The 17,074-nt window shown below is 42.6% G+C and overlaps 2 protein-coding genes across 5 annotated transcripts in view; one reads left to right on the forward strand and one right to left on the reverse strand.

Annotated features, from left to right (window-relative positions):
* Positions 1-17,074, forward strand: part of LOC142101368 (ADAMTS-like protein 2) — an 89,726-nt gene that overhangs the window by 5,716 nt on the left and 66,936 nt on the right. For 3 of the 4 annotated variants that reach the window (XM_075185813.1, XM_075185814.1, XM_075185815.1), the window contains exon 2: positions 8,989-9,069. The exons of the other annotated variant lie outside the window; for it this stretch is intronic. The gene's annotated coding sequence lies outside the window, so the exon portion shown is untranslated. The remainder of the gene's footprint in view (positions 1-8,988; positions 9,070-17,074) is intronic. 4 annotated transcript variants of the gene reach the window in all.
* Positions 11,080-15,926, reverse strand: LOC142101739 (protein myomaker). The gene is made up of 5 exons (XM_075186131.1): positions 15,725-15,926; positions 14,144-14,258; positions 13,521-13,669; positions 13,151-13,267; positions 11,080-11,511 (listed from the first exon to the last, which is right to left on the reverse strand). The coding sequence occupies exons 1-5, from the start codon at positions 15,857-15,859 to the stop codon at positions 11,365-11,367; spliced, it is 663 nt and encodes a 220-aa protein (XP_075042232.1). The 5' UTR covers positions 15,860-15,926; the 3' UTR covers positions 11,080-11,364.

Consider the following 17,074-nt stretch of genomic DNA (forward strand, 5'->3'; position numbering starts at 1 on the left):
TAAAAAAGAGAGCACAGGAAATTTATATTTAATTTGTGAGAGGAATTCTATATATAAAATGTCTGACAAAAGAAATAGTGTCAGCGTTAAATATTTTTCTTGTTCTAAATGTTCTGCTAAACTACCAGTAGGACAAGTGGACTAAGGGGCTGTGTGCAGAGTGTGATTCGGGAGCCCAGGGCGAGCAGACCCAGGGTGGCCCTTCCGCCGTGGTGGAGGAACCGGTATGGGTTTCCTCTTTGGCACAGTCTGTTTCTATGCTCCCCCAGCTTATCAATAGACAGACAGAGACAAATTTCACTGTAATTGGAGTGGATTCTGGCTCTGCTTCTGCAAATTCTAGCGAAATAATTAAGACTGGGACCTCAGGCGGTTTGGTGCATGACTTGTCTCAGGTACAGCCCTCTACATCTCAATCTGGACCCGCATGATCATCCGCCTTGGGAAGCGTTTGGACATATTGAATAGTTTCTTAGATTCTTCTACAGGTTTAGCTCCCAGAGCAAAGTGCCCTCGCTATTCTCATCCTTTGTTGCTTTCTGATTCTGACGGTTCATCTGGAGAGGGGGGCGAGGTAGGAGAGGATTCAGATTCTGTACAATTAGGTAGCTGGGATGATAATTCCAGAAACCAAGGGATTCAGGACTTGGTGTTAGCGGTGCGTCAGACCCTTGATCCCATGGAAGAGGATTTAGTTCTTCCCGTCCAGGGGTTTATTTAAGCGCAGTAGGCCTAAAACTATTTGCTTTCCTACCTCCCCTGAACTTACGGAAATTGCTGAATCTGCCTGGAAACATCCAGATAAGAAGTTGTCAGTCCCTCGTAGATATGCTATGCTTTATCCTCTAGAGGAGCAGGATGTATCTCGCTGGGAACAGCTCCCCAATGTAGATACTCCGGTGGCTAGGCTGGCTTGTCATACCACCTTGCAAGTTCAGGCGCAGCGGTTCTCCACTATTCTACTGATCGTAGATTGGAAGGGTTCCTAAAAATATTTTTTCTTTGAGCAGGCTCTTCTTTTAGACCCTTGTTTGCATCCGCGTGGGTGGCTAGAGCTATGGAGTCCTGTGCTGACCAATTAGTAGCAGGTTTACAGGATACGGAATTCCTTCCTTTAGCCCTTCATTTAAAGAGGCTTCTGGTTATCTCTATGAGGCAGCCCAGAATGCAGTCTCTGCTTCAGTAGTGGCAGCTATAAGAACGCTTTGGCTTCGTTCATGGAATGCGGACTTGGAATGTAAAAGATCTTTGGAGGCGTTACCTTTTCAGGGTCCGTCCTATTCGGTTCTGAATTAGATGATCTGATCAGTCAGACTACTGGAGGTAAAAGTACTTTCCTACCAGCTAATTCTTCTAAACCCAGAATTCCACAGATCAGTTCCTTACTGCAGCCCTTTCGTGGTAGCTCAATTTCAAGAGGACAGTCCTCCATTAGGGGTAAGCCAATCGCTCTTAGAGGTCAATCTCAGAAAGGAGGGGGTTCTTACTCTAAGAGGCCTCCATCGTCCAAGACATCAGATAAGCCTTCCACATGAAGTGATTCCTCCTCTCCTAGCGGCTGCGGAGGTGGGGGGTCGACTTCAATTATTCAAAGATCAGTGGACAGCTTCCACCAAGGATGGTTTGGATATTGGGAATAATTTCAGAGGTTATTTCCTAGACATTATGGTCCTACCCCCCCCCCCCCCCCCCCCCCCAACGTTTTTTCCAGACTCAGTTGCCTCAAGATTGCATCAAGAGAAATGCGATGTTACAATCGATCGCTTCTCTTCTTTCAGCAGGCATTATTTGCAAGGTTCCGGAAGTCAGAGGCAAGGGGTTTTACTCAAACCTATTCTTGGTTCCAAAACAAGACGGTTCGTTTCAGCCGACTCTGAACCTCAAAAATCTAAATCTTCACCTTCGGGTAACTAAATTCCATATGGAATCAATCCGCTCGGTGATAAACGGTTTGGAACCTCTGAGTTTCTTGCATCGATAGACATTCAAGACGCATACCTACATGTCCCTATTTGGAGGGACATCAGTCTCTTCTTCGTTTTTCGATAGGGAGCTCTCATTTTAAATTTCGGGCTCTTCCCTTCGGTCTTTCTACCGCCCCCAGGGTTTTCACAAAAATTATGTCAGTAATGGTGGCGGAAATACGTGCTCAAGGAATAAACATAATCCTATATCTGGACGATTTGCTAATAAAGGCTCCATCGTATAAGCTCCTGTCTCAGCATCTTACCTTGTCCCTGACTTTTCTGCAACGACACAGATGGATATCAATTATCAAAAGTCTCATCTACAGCCCTCTCAATGAATGGTCTTCCTGGGACTTTTGATGGACACGTCTCTTCAAAAGGTTTTTCATCCAGAGCAAAAGATTTGCTCGATTCAGAACTCTGTTCGGCTACTCATGAACCATCCTCGTCCCATTCAATGAAATTGGGCATGCGGATTCTAGGTTTGATGGTGTCGGCATTCAAAACTCTCCCCTACGGTCGATTCCACTCTCGGGACTCCCAGAGGAATCTTTTAGGTCAGTGGTCAGGATCGCACCTACATCTGGAATCTCAGAGAATTCATCATTCCAAAAAGATTCGCGATTCTCTGGGTTGGTGGCTTGTTCGGGATCATCTAAGAATAGGCAGATCCTTTGTTCTATTAAACTGGGTCATAGTGACTACAGATGCAAGTCTGCAAGGATGGGAAGCAGTGGTTCTCCATCTCCGACTACAGGGACTTTGGTCCAGCAGGGAGGCTCATCTTCCAATCAATATTCTGGAATTACGAGCCATGTTACTGGGCCTTCAAGGAGCGCAATCCTTCCTTCAAGGAAAACCAGTTCGTCTACAGTCGGACAATGTTACGGCAGTGGCATATGTAAATCGTCAGGGAGGAACAAAAAGTGCATGAGCAATGCATTTGGCGGAACAGATCTTGTCTTGGGCAGAGTTCCTTACTTAATTTTCCATGAGGACAGAGCAGTCCTCAAGACAATTCTGTCTTTTTTGCCAAAGGTGGTTTCAAGTTTCTATATGAATCAAGAAATAGTGGTTCCAGCTTTTAAGGAAGAAGAGTCCTCTTCTCCGTCTTTGTCAATAAGTCTGGATGTGATCAGAGCTTTAAAAGTATACGTGGAAAGGACTTCTATTTGTCGAAGAACTGATTCTCTTTTCGTGCTTTACGACTCCTCAAGGAGAGGATGGCCAGCTTCCAAACAGACAATTGCTCGCTGGATTAAGTCTGTCATTAGGCATGCCTATATGAGTATGAACCGGCCTGTGCCCAGAGTTGTCACGGCACATTCTACCCGTGCGGTGGGGGCATCTTGGGCTGCTCGTCATGGAGCTTCTGCGGATCAACTGTGTGGGGCAGCTACCTGGTCTTCTGTCCATACTTTTACTCGGTTTTACAAATTCAACATTTTTTCGTCTTCGGACGCCAATTTTGGCAAAAATGTATTACAAGCAGGTAGACCACTTAATTCCCACTCTTAGAGGGGCTACTTTAGAAGGTCCCCAAGGTAGCAGTGTCCCCCAGAATGGATGATGGAGAAAAGAGGATTTTTGTACTTAGTTAAATCTCTTTCTCCGAGTCCATCTGGGGGACACTGCGTTCCCTCCCTTTTGCTGTTATTTTAGTTAGTTAGACTTGCCCATTTTTTTCTTGGGACTTTAGTAGTAACTGAGGTGGATGGGGCTGCAGAGGGGAGGAGTCAGCAGCAAATTTAGCTCTTAACTGTTTAAGTGCCAACTCCAACGCCCTCAGACAACCCCAAGGTAGCAGTGTCCCCCAGATGGACTCGGAGAAAGAGATTTAACTAAGTACAAAAATCCTCTTTTTAGGAAGCTGCATTGAAATGCCATTTGTCACACCCGTTTATCAGCCTATTCCATGTTGGGAATTTAGTGTAACAGCTGCAACTTTACCCAAATGTACAAGAGACCATTATTTATTCACAATCTGGGATAAGAATGGTATGGGGCAGCACGGTGGCTCAGTGGTTAGCAATTCTGCCTCACAGCACTGGGGTCATGAGATTGATTCCCGACCATGGTCTTATCTGTGAGTAGTTTGTATGTTCTCCCCGTTTGCATGGGTTTCCTCCCACACTCCATAAACATACTGGTAGGTTAATTGGCTGTTAACAAATTGTCCCTAGTTTGTGTGTCTGTCTCTGTCTGTCTCTGTGTGTGTGTGTGTGTATTAGGGAATTTAGACTGTAAGCCCCAATGGGGCAGGGACTGATGTGAGTGAGTTCTCTGTACAACGCTGCAGAATTAGTGGCGCTATATAAATCAATGGTGATGATGATAGGTTTTGCAGCAATATACTGTATGTGCCCATTTCTCTGGGTACGTGCAGCCTGGCGCTGTCTGCGGGGGTGCATAATTTAGCATCTTCTGTATTGAAATCAGATATTTGGGGTTGGAAGGGGGTTAATAAGTTAGCAGGAGGCCGCAGAGCCATTTACTTGACTTTTACATGTGCGCAGAAGTGACCAAGGTTGGTTCTGAGCTTGTATCTTCAATAGGACATTTATGTCCCTTATATAGGACAACACACGTGTGCAGTATAGACACAGTGCTCTCAATGTTTCCTCACACTCATTCTTTTAAGACAGTGAACTGATTTGACATAAATGTAAGGCCTCAATAAGGCGAAACCGAGCAGTATTTTATGTTTAAATGAATGAAAGGGGTGGTGCATCCCGGGTGGTCGGACTAATGTGTGTAATGTTACACACTCCGGTCTTGTTTGTAAATGACCTCCATTGTTTTCTTATGTTCACTACCCAATCCATACATCAACTAAATATGGATATTTGTTCAGAATAATGCCTTCTGTAAATGCACCAACTGTTCACGTGTAACATATGACATTCATGTATGTATCACGTGATCTTGGTTCAGAGCATCTAACCGCCTAACACTGATAATAGAACATAAGCTGCCTACTTTACCTCTGATAAATGCTGCATAGTCTGATCTCATATTGTGTAGATTATAGTCTCATGAAGTGAGAGGATGCCGATAGGAGTGCTACTGTTTATCCTGTTTGTCTGCAGGGCTGCAAACACCGGCATCTTCATCACAACCTCCGACACGGGAGGTCACTATATTTACCTGTACTGAGTAAAGCTGTGCAGACACAGAACTGACCAGCCAAGTGAACACTAAGTAAAATGACCGACCGTAGCATCATGTGTGCGCCCAAGCAATCATTATACCCAATAAAAGTTACATTGAGATAGATCTATAAAGAAGGATCCTTATAGAGCCTGGTGAAACGGTGACCTCTGCTTCTTCCCCAGAAGTGTAAGTGCTGCTGGTTCAGCTCTGGCTTCTGAACCGCTGGATTTGGCTGTCATTGTGTGGGGGGTATTGCTCACTGATCCAGTCATTGGTCAGTCATGCCGAATAACCGCATGTGGGGGACACAATAACTGTCAGCAGTGTGGTACATGACGGCGGTCTGTGCTATTGCTACCCCTTCCCCAGCACTGTGATTATATTCTATACGTCTCCCCCTTTGCTGGCATGGCACCTGGCCTGTGTAATGGTTTCATCTGCTATAGACTGCAGGGAGCTAAGAACACACTGAGGTGTAGCCCATGATGCCGTATACGTGGCCTCAGACAGAACTGCCAGTAATTTCTTTTTTATTAGTATTCAATAGACCAATAAATTTGCTCAGTAACACCATGGTGAAATGACAGGTGCAGCGTCCCCCTCCCACTTCCTGGCCGCTTCCATCAAGGCACTTTTTAAACCATTAGGAGTATTTTTCAAGCTTTGATGGATTCTTTCACCTATTTCCCCCACACCCTAATCTTTAACAATTGCTGGTCTGGCAGCTCGCCGTCCACATAACTGACCTGCCTCTGCCAGGTGTTATTCCTGGTTACCACTCCACTGGCACACACACACATGGCTGCTTAAATGTGCCACCGTAGCGAATGCAGCTTTTAGCAATGGCTCAACATTGCTGGATTTAAATCTCTTGTGTAGAATAAGCAGCTCCCAGTGTAACATACATGTGCTTGTGTGTATACAGAAGTGGTGCATGTAACTGCAGGGCAGATCATACTTGCTGACCTTATCAGGGCACAATAGTCTTGTAACACAAAAGCTATAGATCACTGGGGGGCAGGGGCAGGGGAAGAGCACCTTGTACACCACCCCTGCAAAAAGAAAACTTGTTCAGCTAAATGTTTTCTTTTGTTCCTGGGCGCTATAACTGCGTCGGAATTCAGTACGTATATTTGTCATCTATATTCTCATAAGACCGGGATGAATACATTTTGGGGTATATTTCAGGTATTTATTAATTATATGATTGGGAGAAATTATGTAAAAGCTATTTATTATAGTATGTGTTTCTTTTAGTGCTGAGAATAAAATATATACAGTTGGCACCGTTCTTCATGCTAAGTTTAAAGAGCAATTTGATATCGCCTGAGCTGGTGAGGATGTGCTGATGATTGTGTCCTATTAAGTCTGGCAACTGAACATAAAACAATGTTGCCAGATTAAACACCTCCTGTCGTCAGGTCTTCCAAGACAATACACTTCTAGGAGCTTAACGGCTTTTGAATCTCTGTGTTGCAGGTCACCCTATCCTCCACATTCCCTATCAACCATATATACGTTTTTGGTAGAATATCTATTTGTGTCTCCCCCAGAAATTTATTACAGAATGGGAGAGAGATCTAGGAGTTGAGTTACAAGAGAAGGACTGGTCCAAAATCTTCCAGGCAGCTCATGTGTGTTCTCCTAACGTTTCAATTCTAGAAACACATTATAAGGTACTTACCAGGTGGTATAGATGCCCGGCTCATTTGGCGAAGGTCTTCCGCAGGGTGCCCGGCACCTGTTGGAGATGTAACCAGGGACCTGGTTCTCTTTTGCATATCTGGTGGGATTGCCCCATATTGCAAACTTTCTGGTCCCGGGTTGTGAGCACCACGTGGAAGTTGCTGGGCCAAAGTATACCCAACACTCCGGTATTTTGGCTATTAAATAAAGTGGATATGCCGCTATCGCGCTTTAAAAAATCTCTTTTAAAATTTATAATCTCGGCTGCTATGGCAGTAATCCCAGTGAAATGGAGATCAACTTCGCCTCTGAGTATTCGAGACTGGTCTAATAGAATGGAATGTTATAGGATCATGGATGAGATGCACCTTTCAGCCACAGATTCTTTAGAAATGTATTATGCCATTTGGGTTCCATGGTTAAACCTTTTAGACTCTCCAGAATCCCCGATCTCAGGTGAGACCAATTGATTGGATTGGTTCTTAGTTAGCACCCTAATACTGGCTTGGTAAGGAGGGCCATATGGGTTTGTTTTAGGTTTTGTAGATATACAAATTGTCAGGTTAGCGGAGCACTAAACTGAGGTCTTAAGCGAGGATTTTTGTTTAGTTCCCCCACCCTCCCTCCCTCCCAATGTGGCTACCTTTCCCTTCTCTCCCTTCGTCTTTGTCTGCGTGTTATATGTTATGAGGTTATGAGCAGATATATGTATGATTTGGCATATTCTTTTTCTTGGTTTCTAAGCATATCGTGGCCTGGTGCCATGATGTCATTTTGTTATTGCCAATAGCCGAATACTCCATTTTGTTGAATCTGCATTTATAACCTGTTTGTGTTATTAAAACCCAATAAAAACTTATTTAAAAAAAAACAAACAACAATGTTGCAGTGTGGTGCAAGCATGGATTAACAGCATGACCAGCAAATACTCTGTGTAACAGGTGCCCACTAGGGAAATAAATCGAGGGAGAGGGGTGGGTAACAGATCCCATTCAGATGGAAGGGGTGAAGAGAATGCCTGCTGATGAAAGAGTAGTAAAAGCTGCAGGGATCTGGTTGGCTGGATGGATGTACCAGTCATGTGAGGGTTGTCAATGCCACCTGTGGATCACACTAGAACGTATTCATGCGTGACACATTGTATCAAAGCTTTTAGATGGGATGTTCACGACACTTGTAATGCTCCTCGTAAATATACCAAACTCTGTTTATCAAGCGAGAACTAGGGACCCAGACAGCTCTGTAGATGTGTCAAATTTTCTTAATTACTTACAGGTACATAGAATTGGTAGGGGCAAAAGAAAAACTCTGTTGAGAGGGGAATGGTAATGTCAGTAAGAGCCAGTATTGGATCTTTGATCTCCATCCAGGATTTCACTAATCTGGGACCGTTTCACAAGGTGTGGGAGCATTAACGCCAACATAGACCTGAAGATGATGGGGAGACAACATGGATCGCCTATAATATAATTTATAAATCTGTTCCTTGATTCAGACACATACTGAAGTCTTAAGGATAATTTAAACCAGACATTATAGGAAAGAGTGACTGCCATTTCCTTTTCCCCCATTTCTTCTAGGGCAATCCTTATTTTGTACATAGTGTATTCTAGACCCTTAGCTGTTGGACGGAACAGACTCTAGTGCAGAGCGAGTGCATCTCTGACCGTGTGGAGCGATACAAGTGTTGTATTATTAGATCTTGATGAAAGTGTTTGCTTGGATTGTAGATCTGAGAATTCAGGAAAATACCATAGTAAGGACATCTTGCTGAGGATTCTGATCCTACCCCAAACCAAATTGGGTTCATTCCCAGTGGAAACTGGGTTGGTCCACAGTGAATCCGGGGCAGAGAGCTTCTCTCTTACATCACTGTGGGTAGTGCAGAAGCTTGAATCTGAGTGGCATCCTCCTAGGTAAGATACATGCTATGTATAGACTGGTGTAATCACACTCAGACATGGCCAGTGATACAAGTTGAAAAGGAAATAATTGAATTGCTGAGCTTTGCTATTTCAGTTTTGTGCTCTGTCATCAGCCTTTAGGCCCTTTAAGAGATGGGCAGTAAGTTAACAGAATTGCACTGGAAAATCAGGGTAAGATTGAACAGTTGCCTTCATGATTCATAAGTAAATTTTGCCCTCCAATTTTAAAAGATGATTTGCGATGACTCTCCCCATAGAGCTCCCTAGCACCTGTGTCAGCGAGGCCACTGCCAGTGAGGAGGTCCAGGAGATGACGGCTGCCTTATATAAAGTCATTTGTGAGTAACACCCACACTTTACATGTAAAAGGTCCCATACAGTTAGAACTGGAACTGGAAACCAGCAAATTAGGAAACACCTAAATATGATTTAATGAAACAAATTCAAATGTATAGTTGGTCAGACACAATGTAATACAAGCGTATCTAGAGAGCTGAGTTAGTAGAGTACATAGTTCCATTATCTTTGTTTATTATAAATAGTAGTGCAGAGCAGTAGCAAAGTACAGACAATGACAAATTATCATGAAACAATCAGTACATGGTAATTTAAGAAGTAATGCTGACTTTTTTTTAACAATTTACTGAAGCCCCCCCCTACTTTTTCACAATTAATAAACATGATTAAATATTTCAGTGATTATAACATATTTGTGTTACATGTCCTGGTGCCTTCTAGCCCATGGCATTATGTAATCTCAATCTTATTTTTCCAAGCCATTTTTTATAATAATAAAAAAAAAATCAATAAACAGGTTAAGATGGGGCCCTTGGCGAGTTATTGGTTTGTCACCCCTTTGTCATTATCTGCCAATATGCCTTTACCATAGCTCAACCTCCGGGAGATTGGACCTGAGTGGAAAGGGTATAATCCAGGCCTCTATAAATCTAAAGAAAAAGCCTTAAAAATGGGTTGGGGTAATGCAGACCCCTCAGTACAAAGCCCATGTGGGAGCATAAGTTACCTAGAGGGTGATCCAGCTCTGGTCCACTGATATCATTGGTAATATTGTAGTGTGGGGTGAACATTATGCCTCATTGTGATGCTTTATTCTGAAATAGTAGCGTTATTTGTATACTAACAGCTCTGCAAAGCTTAGCAATGTATTTTGAAATGTCCTTTCTATGGAATAGAATGAAAAGAATTACTAGAATATAAGCAGGAGAGCAATGTCCTGTCGGTTTGTTAAGAAACAGACTTGAGCTAGTGTAATGAGTCAGTGCTTATATTTATACAACAATGTACAAGACACAAACAAATAAGACAATGCAAAAACATTGTCTCTGGCAGTGTCTCTCATGACTCATTATCACATATGTAATGTTGAGTTGCTGAATTCAATATTATTCATTCTTGTTATAGTAAAGCCCAGAAAATTGTTTCCATTTTTGTGCCACAAAGTCCCACTTCTTCAAGTAAACACTGTTCTCCTTATAATTATCACATCTACTACACAATCCCACCTTCTATGACCTGGGCACATCTGAGACAATCATAGACTCCATGACCCCATCAGATTGCTGGCGGTGTCTGCTGTGTACATTGCCAGCCATTATGGTAGGAATCTCCGCTCATGTTTCTGCTCTGTAAGGTGCGGAGATTCCCGCCATAACATTGGCGTGATGTGTCTCGGGGACGTCCACATCACACTGGACTGAATATGTCCCTAGGAGTAATTTGCAACTTCCTCACAGTTGTGTGTACAGAGTTTTCTCTAGAGCTGTACGACACAGAAACATTTCTGGATTGTACTATTTATGCTGTGTGAGAGTGTCCTACGTTTTTAGGCAAAATCAGAGCCATATATGGTGTGTGAGGCCTTGGACTAAGATCTATGACATTGGTGATAACTTACTACAAATAACATCTTTCCTTTCAGATACAAGCTGCAAGTCTCCCGATTATCCCTTTACACCATTATCCTGCACTACAACACCTCACCAATATCCCCATTCTCACATATACATACGACCAACCTTGGCCCCTCCCACTTGACATATGTAATACATATGTATGACACGCGTCTCACTCATCCACATGGTTCTTGTGTCTCCCACTCCTGTTGTTTCAGATAATTACATATAACAAAGAGTCTGCACGTGGATGAACTCACATAGATTAAAACATAATTCAATTTAATAGAACAATAAAAAAAGCTATTTAAATAGTGCACAAATTGTGATACATCCTCAAATAAACATACAATTCTCTATATAAAATTAAAATGTACAAACAGTATGGATTCAAATAAGTCTTACCAAGATTTTCTCTTTCATAAAACAGCATTACAAAAACATTTCCTTCATGTAAGTGACCTAACCCTATGAAATAAGAAACTTCCAGAACTGAGCTTTGATTTTCCTGCACAGTTTCAGCCCTTCTCGCATATAATGAGAACCTAGAGCATTGGTGGACACTGAAACTGGTTGTTGATACATCAGTGTTGTCTTGTCTTCTATCTGAAAGCTGTATCAGAAGGAAGCTGATGACTGAGACCCCGTTAGCTGATTTTCAGATGAACTCCTCATGTATTATAAGGAGTCTTAATCCCTAAGAGAGAACCGGGGAACGTGTCACACACAGCAGCAGAGAGTGGAACAGTCCATCTTGGCCGGGTCTCCGCCGTTTCCCGCTTTCTTGTTGATCTTAGGAAGTAGGAGAACAAAGGACATGGCCAGCGAGCAGTGATAGAAACTGTGCACATAGGTATAGTCCCATTCCTAGAGATACAAATTAAAAGGTTAATATAGGGAGTGGGGGGCACTGTAACACATCCTAATGTATGGTTAGATTGTACGCTCCTCTGAGCAGGGCCATCTCTCCTCCTGTTTCCACCACTTCTAACTCTGCTCTCCAGCTACTTAGCCCTCCTCCTCGAGGGTCCTCCACCCCACGTCCACTCTCGCTCCCTCCTCCCCCCTGGGGGTCTCCCTGTCTTCCGCGCCCTCCTTCTTGGGCCCCGTCGTTTGCGGATCCTCCCTCCCCCTTCCCCGCCCTCTCTAGCTGTGCATTGAGCGTACTGAGTTGCTGTGCTTACTGTACTGTGCTGTCTCCCATTGTATTGTGATTTTGTTTGTCTCTGTACGGCGCTGCGGATGCCTTGTGGCGCCTTATAAATAAATATTAATAATAATAATAATAATAATGGTTACAAGCAGGCCACTTTGGTACTATGGGGTTTGGCTAATGAAGACAGTTGAGCTATGATTATCATTCATTAATGTCTGTGATGAGTCTGTCGCACTTCTGAGGAGACTTGAAGGGTCATTTATGAAGGTGCAGAAATGTTGGCCTGCCGAGTACGTCATGTGCCTACATTTGTGCCAATGCTCCCTTTTAGAGCATCAGTAATGACTAAAGGAAGCATCTGCTGATAGGAGTAGCTGGGAGCATCTTCTGATGGATGCAGGCTCTGTGCACCTCGTGTTATGGGGTAAGATATTCAGGGGTGGATACTGAACATTTTGGTCGCACCCCCAGATTAACAGGGATGCTGAAATGATTTTTACACGTGCTTGGAATAGGCAGAGATCGGGAGCCCCTCTATAATTTCAGTGCATGAATCAAGTGTACATTATATAGAAAAGCACAATTTGACCAGTGTATTATAAACATTTAAATGTACAATAGTGACACAAGAATTAAAACTCAATGTCCCCTCATTCTCACGACTTACTTAAACTGTGAATGAGCATTATTTTAGGACAAAATAATAAATGTCAGTTTTCAGGGGACAGCCACATATTAACGTAAAGTTCTCATTTATTAATAAGGCATCGCAGCAGATATATCGTAGATATCTGCAGCTTCGCCTTTTTCTTTGAATTCCAAAGAAGTCCCCATAGATGTCTGAGGACTGCTATCCTGCACTATGTAACAAGTTCCGAAAATCAAAGACTTTTGGAACTTTTGCACTATGAAGCTGGCGTTAGCCATTGAGCCCTATGGGGAGAGCATTGTGGTAGACGGATCTTCAGATCACAACTTACCTGCTCTCCCCTCCGGTCACTATCGCAGAGGTGGTCACTTTACGATAGTGACCATAGAAAAGAGAGGAGAGGGTTCTTCGTGGGAACAGCAGTTTTTCGTGACTGCCGTTCCTGTTGAAAGTTTTAATAAATACTGACAATATTTCACTCCTTATCTTTGCGATAAGGAGTGAAAGGGATCGTCGTTAAAATCCGGTGAGTAATAAATATGTCTGATAGTGAGCTGAACTCTCCTTCTCAATCTGCAATCCCGTAAAGGCTCGATCAGAAGCCGTTACTTGTTAGGTTAACACTGTCCATTTCAGATAGGAATAATGTTTATCTTCTACACCAGATGACTGGTAGGCAGAGCCGTTATGTGGGACAGTACCTCAAAGAAGAAGCGCAGCATCAACGCCAGAGCTCCAAAGCAGAAGCCAGGTCCAATCTGCTGAGTGTACACACTCTTATCCGGGTACAGCCCTTTCTTCTCCTTCATTTTTGTTAGCTGGAAAAAAAATTAATGCAAAAACGTACGTTGGATATTAGTAATGGCTGTCAGTATATACACAGAATGTAGCGTCAGAGAGCACCCACAAGTGTAACGTGATGTACACACAGCGGAAGCAGCCTATCGCGTCGCTAGGAATCGGGGACGTGACTAAGACATAAGGTTCATTCTCAGTGATGTCATTGGCTGCATTATCCTACAGCCCAAAGAATGGCTGCTTATAGTGTTATCATGGGGTTAAATGACTTACCCATTTAACTGAGATCATCAGCACAGCAGTCCCAATAGGACCCGAGTAGACCCCATATCCCCATCGATCCTGATATATCCTCACTGCAATGGTGAGGACACCAAACATCACCAGCGTGGACCTCTTGGGTTCATCGAAGTCAGCCAATGCTAAAGAGATAACAGACTGTCATCTGGGGGCTCATACTAAAGACACGAGCCTTCATGTATATATGTAACTGGACGGACATTGGTGTATTGAAATCCAACTTAACCTGACCGTGTTTCTGGCTTTCAAATTGTTTGGAAACCAGAGGTGACGGGAAAGTGAGATGCATGGTGAAGGCCTGGAGCATACCACTGTCAGGAACTTGGGCATAGTATCCGTGTAGTAATATATAATACAAGACATCATATTCTAGGAAAGACACTATGTAACCTTCGCAAGATAAATACATGTGTGTATAGCAACCATCAATATGTATGTTGTAAAATATGTATTGTATTGTGTCTGTTCCATCTGTTAGACGATACAATAGACAGAGTTCAGTACAATGTCAGACACTCTTGGTATGTTTGGGCTGCTATGATCCTCGGAGTTGGAGAACCATCCCTAGTGTCACTATAACATCACATCAAGCTTACCTAGTAAAGACACCCACATGGACAACGCTGTCCCGTAGACACTAAAGTATTCCAGGAGATCATATTTCATGAAGCAAATCACTGATAGCCCAGGACCGTCGCAGGCATGGTAAATCTGTAAAGACAGGGATCATCGGTGGTTAGCAGAGGGGCAGTGAGAGGGAGGGGTGGGGACAGTTGTTGTTTGCTTAAGAAATCCCAAAAGACTGCCCTGGTCTGTTCAAAGAGCACAGCTGACAGATACAGCACATGTTTAAAGGGCTTTAAAGATGCTTGGCTATCAGACCATGTACCAACTGTTGTGTATGTGTAAGCAATACGGGCAATTGCTGTTCTCCCCAGTCATTGTCCCTCTACTGTGTAAATGTCTGTCTGCTGATTCACTGACTGAAGGAGAATACACATGTAGTATGTACCACAGTGTGCAACTATTGTAATGTAGCCATGTAGTTTTATATGTGTATCCTTTATCTGCTCTACTTGTTGGGACTATCCTGTTTAATAGATGACTATTGGCCTGACTCACAGTAGTGCCCGTCTTCCCCTTTGTGCCAACATAATTGTGTTAAAGTAGTGATTTAATTTAGTGTTGTAGTTTTAGTTGATTATTGGTTTACTATTACCTTACCTTAAGGTTCCCAACCTTTTAATGACCTTGGGCCTGATTCAGTAAGGAACTTGGGCAAGAATTTGAATAAGTTTTCTGGACAAAACCATGTTACAATACAAGGGGTGTAAATTACTTTATTATTTTGCACATAAGTTAAATACTGGCTGTTTTTTCATGTAACACACAAATACTTTATAGCTTATTTGTACACTGAAATTTAAAGCTGGTATTTGTATGCTACATGACAAAACAGCCAGTATTTAACTTGTGTGCAAAATAATGAACTAATTTACACCCCTTGTATTGTAACATTGTCCAGAAAACTTAAGTAAGAAAACTTACTCAAATTCTTGCCTAAGTTCCTTAATGAATCAGGCCTCCTATCTCTACCACCCTCCTGCTCACTGTTACCCTCTTTCATAGTGCTATATTTTCCAAAGCATTGCTTTTACCAGGGCATTTAATGTACATAACCTATTGGAAAGTGAATGTAACAATGATCAGAGATCTCTATTCTAAGTAATAGTAAAGCTGGTTCAGTCTAATGGGACAGCACAACTGCTATTTGTACTGTTTATTATTTTGCCTTCGTCCCTCCTGTAATCTGAAAATTCATTGGGTCTGTAAACGGTGCAGTCTTACAGTTACTAAACGTTCATAACAGTTACACGACTCCCAGAGTGACACATTATACTGAAGGGGAAAGATGTGGGGTACAGCAGATTGTTCTATTTACACCATGCTATTATATAAGTCCTGGGGGTATATTTACTAAACTGCGGGTTTGGTAAAGTGGAGATGTTGCCTATAGCAGCCAATCAGATTCTAGCTGACATTTTGTAGTATGCACTAAATAAATGACAACTATAATGTGATTGGTTGCTATAGGCAACATCTCCACTTTTTCAAACCCCTAGCTTAGTAAATATACCGCTATATGTTTTCTCAAAATAGAAAAATAGTTTCCTTACCGCAATGAAAAACATGGTGAAGAAATAAATCATAGCTTCCATGTGGAACTTCCTCTTTGCTGCTATGCTGATAGTTGGCAGGAACGCCAGGCTGCTGATGGTTGGTAAGAGAAGCTTTGCCACTATAGAGCCCATGGTAATATAAGACGCTAAAAAGATGGCTAAAATGTTCCAGTGCTCGTGGAAGTGGACTGGTTCTCTTGGGGCTGTGTGTGCAGACTGAGGCACAGCTGACTCAGTGGAGATTTAAAAAGTTAAATGTCCAACACATGGACGATGCTATGTAGAGTGGCAACAGGTGCCATGCTAGGGTGCAGGTCCATGACAGCTGAATTGTTCTATTTAAATGTCCAATGTTAACCCTTTCAGAGAGGGGAATGCTTGATATCAACGTGACTGAATTTCCCTGACAGAAGTATCATTATTGTTGAGTCATTGTAAATTTTTCTCATGGTATAAAATTATGTCCATTTTTCGCTATCCATTACAATGTGATGTGCTTGTCATTACTACCCATTATCGTGCTGACCACCAGTATAATAGCAGTTATTATAAGCATATCATGGAGATGCCTCACGATCTGAAACTAATTTTGCAACATCAAATTATTATTTAGGGAACATAAATATGTTCTTAACTGCTGATCCTAAAATTAGAGTAAAAAGATCATAATATTGAATGAATTGAGTACATGGAAACAACCAACAAGTTGTTACAGTGGGCAGTAATTGTATAGTACAAGTGACCACACACAGTGTAATACAGCACCAGTGTCTTCCTGACTATAGTCAGACCACTGTCACACTATTGGCTCCACGTTCTAGTCATTGTTCATTTGGCACAAAGTCCGGTTTACATACAGAGACATTTCTGTGCTATATGTATCCATGGTGGCTTTGCAAGGTGTGTTTGTTTTTTTTTTGGTTTTTTTCCACTCTAAATGGGTCTGGTGTTTTCCGGGTTATAAGAGGAACATCAGTTCATCTGTGCTGCCACTGTGTAGTCCAGTCATTGTGGGGGCATGAGCACAGAAGAAAGCAAACTGCTATTGGAAGGAGCAGGACAAGCAGGGGTATCTTGCACGTATATTTGAGGGATTGAATGGGAACACGTGATCCTTCCATAGACGTTTGCAGCAGAAGAGCCATCACAACATGCCACATGTAACACCTGGACCTGTCTGTATACGCACCCTTTCAGATGAGGGCTGTTTGGTAGACACTGGAACAGGTATTTGTTTCTTTAGTTATCTGTGACAGCTCTCACTGATGTCACTGGTTCCTAGTGACTGGATAGGCTGCATTCTTAGTGATGTCACTGGCTCCTAATGACTGGATAGGCTGCACTCTC

This window comes from Mixophyes fleayi, chromosome 9 (genome assembly GCF_038048845.1).
Source record: "Mixophyes fleayi isolate aMixFle1 chromosome 9, aMixFle1.hap1, whole genome shotgun sequence".
In the NCBI taxonomy this organism is placed as follows: Eukaryota; Metazoa; Chordata; class Amphibia; order Anura; family Limnodynastidae; genus Mixophyes; species Mixophyes fleayi.